Below are 7,607 nucleotides of genomic sequence, written 5' to 3' on the forward strand. Positions count from 1 at the left end.
GAGGAGGTAAATCACAGGCGACTGCTAGCTTTTGGAATAGTGATTAGCACATAAGGGAAGTATTTACTTCGACTTTGTCGAGATTCAAACTCCAGACCTCATTATATGTGCTACAAAATTGATCCTTAGAAGGTTGGTGGGAGATTTCTCGATTGCGAACAGCAATCACAAATAATATGGTGCTTCCACAGGACTTGTATATACATTACTCGGTGTAATTCAATTCCACTCGAAATGTCACAAATACAGGCCAAAGCCATGGAAAGAAACATAGATACAACCAAGAGTATGAGTTGCTGACAGAAACAGCAGGTTGCACTCCATTTTCATAGTGTTGGTGACAGCGATATATAGTTATCCAACTTGAGTTTATTTACTCCACCAAGTGAGGATAGATGATAGATTTTCCCTCTTTACCTTTAGACATTGCGTTTGCATCCTCTTCTTGTATAGCAAATATCTTTGATCTTGGAATTTCAAAGTTAGATCTGAAACAACTCTGACACCATGCAGCGTTATTCTTCCATCGATCTGTGCTGGATTTCATTTTGAACAAATCTCGCGTCGGGGGAGGATGCTCCTCTGAACATGAACGATGACTATCACATATTTTCTATCTCGTATCTCCTGAGCAACATGATGAAACAACTGCCTTCGTATCAGAAGCACTTCTCATAGACGTTTTACCTGGAACAGCTTTTGCCTTGCTGTGGCTCTGCTTTCTAACCAACATTTTCTTCAGCTTGACAAGGATTTTTGTACCAAATGGAGCATGATGTTGTGACCTAATAACTAGTCGCGAAGAGCTGTCAGATGCCTGACAATCATTCAAGTAGTTGTTCTTCTGATCTATACCGAAACTTCCATGTTGAATCGCAATTAGTTCATGCTTTTTCTCTGTCTCAGCACTCAAGTTTTCACTTGGACAATTTTCTTCAGCTTTCTCAACGAAAGTCTGAGAACTCATTTGCTAACACTTTGACGCTTTGCTGGTTTTTGGTGGATCGTACAAGTCATTCAAGTACTTGTTCTTCTGCCCAATGTTGGAATCTGCATGTTGAATTGCCATCTCTTCTGGCTTCTTCTCTGCTATAGTGCACAAGCTCTCACTTGAAGAAATTTCTGTTGTTTTCTCACTGGATGCCGCAGAATTCCATTGCTCACACTCAAACAAAGTATTTATCTGCCCAGATTGCACCATGTTTGCAAATTCTGCATCATTGTAACAAATCTGACACCCTCTGGCCAATGCAAATTCTGCATCATGATCGTATGATAGTTGTACATTTTCCATTTCTTCTTGGTTTGCTTCTACTAAGCAATTTGCCACCAAGTCTTCATAATTCTGGTGTCAAAATAAAAGGGTGAACAATGGACAGGATTTCAAAACAATTGACTGACAAGGAAAACAAGTCTAGGCGAAGTACATATTTTCCACAAGTTGGGAGAAAAAAGGCACAATTCTCGTGCATATCTTACTAAATTAGTAAAAAAAAACACAAAGTGAACTATAGATGGGACTTACCTCAAGATTGTTTGGAGAGCAATTGGCGGCAGCCAGATTTTCTGTAACCTCCAACTTGTCAACGAGCTTTACAATTTTGGATTCTGAGCTCCTAAGTTTTGTCTTCTCATTTTTCATCTCTACCGTCTTTGAACGGTCCTCAATCTTGGCATCACCTTGTTGTTTGTCTTCAATTTTATTATCCATCACGGTGATTCTTTTTGGCTCCAAAGCTGCCATCTTATGACTCAAGTGCCACCAATCTGATTTCAATGCCCTTATCAGACAGTCTACGACTATTATCACAGACTCAAACTCCCTGATCATTTCCCAATAGTCTGGGTTCCAAATCCTAAGATGATGATGTTCTTCGTCTTGTGAATAAATTTTTATATACAGGTATTTAGCCTTAAATATATTAATTCTTAGCTGCTCCTCAATTTCTCTCATCAAATTCTGCTGATTATTCATAATACAACAATCACGACAACGACATTTCTCGTGTTCTTGAATTTCTGCAATTTTTTGCTCCATCTCCACTTTCTTGGCTTCTGATTCAGTATAAGTCAATCGCTTAATAATACTATCTCGGTATAGTGGAAACTGTTTGACTGGTGGCAAGTGGCAACCCTCTTCAACCCAGCTCTTGATGATGTTTGCAGAAGTCCCCTTAATGGCACTGATGGCCATGGTGGAATTTGTGATATCTGAAGTGCCATGGATGATGTTTGCCAAGACTCCTTCCTTCACATGCAAAATCTCCCTATCAATACACAATCTTCAAGAAATAACAACTAAATATTAGCCTTTTCAAAATGTACAACCATAAATCTAGAAATTTGCATTCTTTCATGACAATGCTTTCAGAATAATTCTTCCAACCATTCAAATACGTCTCTAAGTCCTTACAGCTAGTTTGGAACCATTGAGTTTGACGGAATTAGAATTTTATTTCTAACATTGTATCAAATTGGTCAAATATACACTTCTAGATACCATAAGGCTAAAGAGGGGATTGTAGGCCAAATGGGTTTCCACCATGAAATCTTGAAAACTTCAGCAAAAAGAAACAGAAAGCATCTAGGACAATCTCCCAACTTAGGAATCCAATACTGCTCATACAGCTGACACTCATCAAGTTATGCTTGATATGGTTTATTTCACTTTCTTTATGCTAATTTATGAACTTTTCTGCAATCTTGCGACAACTCCAACCTAATGGTTGTTTGATCTCGAAACATTATCATGTTTAGGGATGGCTTGCCAGTAGTCAGGTACCCACATCTTATGGTACTATCCAAACCTGAATCCAATCAATTACCCTACTTGAAGCCAAATTAAATTACTGCTACATGCATATGCCAAAGAAGTAGCCAAGCCCGGCGGAGCCTGCCTGTACCGACTAAATATGTTTAATATGTGAGTAGCTATAAGCTGAAGAAAACTCTAGTCCAATTTGTCTATATAATGTCAATTAGGCACAGATACTTTACAAACTATTACCCATTTCCATCCCTAATCAGGTTGGGTAATAGTTTATATCATTATCATATGAATGTAAAAACTAGAAATAGAATTCCAATATCATTTCCAGAGAGAAAAACTGGAATGATAATTCTTTCGAATTCTTTTCTATAGCGTGAATGATCTTGTTTGGATGCGGAGAAGATGGCGTGCTGGGTAGGTGGCTCTGGTATTGACTGTGTGTGAAGACTCAAAGCTAGAAAAGATGACTCTGAATGATCCTACGTGTCCAAAGGAGCATTAGCAACCGGATAAGAGAGCGCATGCACTCTAACGCTCAAGTCGGTGATCCAGCTGAAGGCGACCAACAGTAAAATGAATAGTAGGATGAACAGTGGCTATGAGTATGTAAAATTGTGTAGCGTCGAATTATTGTGTCAGTAGATGGAGATTCCCTTTTATAGTGTTACTGTTTGTCTGTGCACGAATCTCAAAGTATTTCCAAAAAAAAGCTAGATTGTAAAGATGCTCTAATACCTTTCTCAAAATAGACCCATAATCTCTGCATTTGACAAGATGAAAGTTTCAAGTGTACACATTGCATATGGAATATTCTCTATCATCCATGGCACAAAATGCCAAAAAAGAATGTTGAGTTGATGAACCATTAATGTGTTGTGATGATAGGCCAATTAAGTCCTCTCCATCGTCCGATCGGACCTTGCTTTCAGAGGGAGTTGACTCTGATAAAGGATGTAGACCACCATGGGAACTTGGCTCGGCTAGGAAGAGTCGTCAGCTTGGAACAACCAGGAAGAGTGGCGGATCTGCTAGGAACAGTGGAGGATCGAACAGAGTGGCGAATCGACCATTGGCGGATCAACTAGGAAGAGTGGTGGGTTGGCTAGAGTGGTGGATCGATTAGGAAGAGTGGCAAGTCGTCAAAGTGGTGGATCGGCTAGGAAGTGTGGCAGATTGGCTTGAGTGGTGGATTGACCAAGAAGAGTGACGGGTAGAGTGACGGATCGGTCAGGGAGAGTGATGGATTGACCAAAGTGGCGGATTGGCCATGAAAAGTAGCGGTTTGACTTTGGCGAATCGGCTAATCGGGTCAGTTGGGAAAGATGGTCATTGACCTCTCTTGATTTTATCACAACTCAACTTGTTAATTTGACCTTCTTGCTCTCGTGGCCGCTCTTCCTATTCTCCGTATCAGTGGCCGAAAGTTCTTTTCCTACTAGGGTTAGCTTGAGAATATCGATCTTGGCTAGTAGGTTGCAACTTGTTTCATAATCCATGTTTAATTCAACATGTAGATTTATAAATTCAGATCATGCTTTTAACAAAACTTGCCTCTTATCGCAATCACTTACACTTTCTTGGATATGAAGCTCATCTTTGAAGTTTCTGCCAGCCACAGACGATGCACGGATAACAAATTTGCCAGCACCGCCTACTTCGGAGCTTGCTATGGTTGGATCATCAAAGCACACGAGAACATTATTAAGAAATAGAGTCAAGATCAAAGCAGCAAAAGGCGGCGCAGGAAGATTTAAGTTTTGTTGGTAAAAAAAAAAAGACCTGAAGAGGAAGAACTCGCTTGATTGGAGTTGACCACGAGATAGCCAGCGATGGGAAGAGAGACAGCAAACCCTAGCTTTGAGAGCAGCAACCTCACGTCCACCTCTTTGCTTTTCTCAAACAAACCTCTCATCGTCTGTGCCGACGCATGGAACAAGAAGAAATCGCCTATCCAGTTGACGCATGGGAGGTCGATCTAATCCATCCGTGCCTCCCTTTGCTTCACTTTGCGATCCTCAGCATTTCAACTGGGAGAGGAATCGAGACCCCAGGAGATATTATCATATTATAGAAATCTATACAAGGAACTCCAAAAGGAGAAAACTTTAAAAATTGATTGATCAGCTTTGTCAAATTGACCCATAATTGAAATAGAGTATAATTTGCTCGGAGACCGTAAAAAAAAAACAAAAAAGTAACCAGTTCAACATTCTGCTAATACCGTTAGGGTGCGTTTTGAATCAATAGAATTAAATAATAAATAATATAATTTTAAAATAAATAATTAAAATTATCATTAATAACTGATGTGGTGATAAAAAGGAGGTCACTGATCATGAGTCAAGGGTGAAGACAACAACTGATGTGGAGGTCAAAGTCAGGAAAGTCAACACTAGAGGACCCACGTGCTCACCAAAAGTGGGCTGAGCGAAATACGACGCCAATTGTAGATCGGGCTCGAAGTGTTTGATTGGCCAATAGGTTCATTGGAGTAGATAGTTCGTTCGAACGGGATCAGTACAACCGGAACATCATATGCTCGCAAATGATTAAGCGAATGCTAGGCCTACCGAGCCCATGTCCAGTTGGGTCCGAAACGATCTGCCGAACTGAGTCACCATGAAGAAGAGCAGCTGAGGTTGACTGGGTGGGGAGTCCCGACTGAGCAGCCACCTCGCTCGGTCAAATAGTGGGCCCCTTCTATATCTCTTAATATCCCTCTGGGAGGTAATACCACTCACAACAGAACATGGTCAATTGGTAAATCGTACGATGGAAGCTTCTACTGTCTTGTCAGGGATTGACATGCCCTGTTAAGGCAATAATGTCAGAGATGCTTTTTTGACATGTCCTTTCATAGGACGATTGGGAAACCGTGCCCATGCCTCGAGGAGTGTGCACGCTGCCTACTGTAGCACTATATAAAGGGGGGATCCATGCACTAACGGAGGTATGTGACATCTATTATTTGTACTTGTGCTCTCACTATTGCTACATTGCTCCACTTTCTTTCCACTATTCCGGTTACTGACTTGAGCGTCGGAGAGCCAATGTCAAGGAATCCTTCCCTGACCTGGTACTGACGTTTCTTGTGTTGCAGATCGGAGCGGAGTTTACTTCTATGACAATGATCTAGGTACACATGCCAAGTAATAAATCTAGGTACACATGTCAAGTATATCTAGAAGCTAGACTTGTACCCGGTAATGCCTTGTATGTCACTACTTCTATGAACATAAGTACACATGGCAAGAATCAAGAGGATATAAGCATAAATGCATAATGGATAACAATATAGGCATACTACGGGTATCAAGTAGTGACATAGTAAGGTAGATATAAACATAACCATTAAATACTAGCTAATCTACTATGCATATCAGAATGACAATATCAAAAGAGATAAGTTAAAGGTACCCACCTCAAAAATAAGATCGTATCAGATAAAGTCCACATCGTGATGCCGTCTCAAACAGATCCTGCATCAAAGTATTTTATTTAACTAAGTTTCCTTTGAATTAAATAGCTAAATAAAATCTTCAAAACTAGTTAGGGAAAACCCTAATCGATATGATCATTAATTAATACTAACTTAATGATCAACTTTAATTAATCTAATCCATAAATCCTTTAAAATCTTCCCATCATAATCTCATCAACTAGAAATCTATCATGAACCAAACATACTTAATTCATCTCAATAAGAACTAACTAATGTCAACCCATAAACCATCACAACCACATTAGAAAAGATATTCATAATTCTTCCACAACTAAATTGCATTAGATGAAACTAGGTAGTATGAAAATTCTAGTGAGTGAAGCTAGGTGAAGGCCCTGGTGAGTGAAGCCAGACACGTGAAAATCCAGGTGGGTCAAGGTTGACCAGACACCTGGTATTGAGAAGTCCAAGTAGGTTAAAGGATTGATCGAATACTTGGCACGAGGAGAAAAGTCCAAGTGGGTCAAAGGGATTGATCGGACACTTGATGAGGAAGTCCTAGCAGGTCAAGGATGACCAGATGTTAGGCATGATGTCCCAACAGGTCATGATTGACCGGATGTTGGTTTTAGGGACTTCGGACTTGATTTGGCAAGTCACAAGTGAGCCGAATCGATAAACCGATCGATTGACTCATGCCCAATCGATCGGTTGATTGATTTGGTGAGATGCCGCGACAAAACTTCTCCCAATCGATCAGTGGATAGATTGGTGAGAATCACCGTTCGCACAGAAGTCCTCCCAATCGATCGGGTGATCGATTGGGAGGCTGGAAAATCGCGAGAAGCCTTGAATTGGTCGAGCAATCGATTCAGGTGATTTTCAGATAGCACAGAGGTGCTCTGGATCGATTAATCGATTGATCCAAAGCCTCTCTAATCAATTGAGAGAAATTCAATCGATTGGGATTCGACCGTTGGCGTTGGATAAAGCCGTTGCGAGCGTCTTCTTCAGCACTTCTTTGCCTGATTCTTCTCCAATCTACACAGTGACTTCTCTGAGCTTTCACCGCCAGTTCTTGAAGGTTCTTGGAGGCAAGTGTTGGTGCACGTCCAAGTCAAGAGGCGATCTACAATAAGAAGAAGAAGTTAGGATTAGGGTTTTCAGTGTAAATCTTATAAGATTTCAATTGGATTTGCTTCCCTTTCTTTCTTCTTATACTGAGAGTGTTGTAGGGCTTCTCCGCCTTCGGTAGTTACCGTAAAGGAGTGTTTTCATAGTGGAAAGTGCTCGTGTGTGTGGATCCTTAGATTAGTCACCTCTTCTTGAGGTGGATACCAAGTAAATCCTTGTATTAGCGTTGTATTTTTGTCTCTTGTACATTCCGCTGCATAT

The 7,607-nt window shown here is 40.5% G+C and overlaps 1 protein-coding gene across 3 annotated transcripts; it reads right to left on the reverse strand.

Annotated features, from left to right (window-relative positions):
• Positions 1–19: 19 nt before the first annotated feature.
• On the reverse strand, positions 20–4,840 carry LOC122036608. 3 transcript variants are annotated; one of them, XM_042595996.1, is made up of 4 exons: positions 4,550–4,690; positions 4,342–4,436; positions 1,526–2,282; positions 20–1,345 (listed from the first exon to the last, which is right to left on the reverse strand). In XM_042595996.1, the coding sequence occupies exons 2-4, from the start codon at positions 4,362–4,364 to the stop codon at positions 971–973; spliced, it is 1,155 nt and encodes a 384-aa protein (XP_042451930.1). In that variant the 5' UTR covers positions 4,365–4,436; positions 4,550–4,690; the 3' UTR covers positions 20–970. The 3 variants fall into 3 exon arrangements, with proteins under 3 accessions (XP_042451930.1, XP_042451927.1, XP_042451938.1); XM_042595993.1 differs by having other exon boundaries at positions 21–1,345; positions 1,526–2,248; positions 4,550–4,840; XM_042596004.1 differs by having other exon boundaries at positions 21–1,345; positions 1,526–2,267.
• Between the last annotated feature and the right edge of the window lie 2,767 nt (positions 4,841–7,607).

Source organism: Zingiber officinale, chromosome 1A (genome assembly GCF_018446385.1).
Source record: "Zingiber officinale cultivar Zhangliang chromosome 1A, Zo_v1.1, whole genome shotgun sequence".
NCBI lineage: Eukaryota > Viridiplantae > Streptophyta > Magnoliopsida > Zingiberales > Zingiberaceae > Zingiber > Zingiber officinale.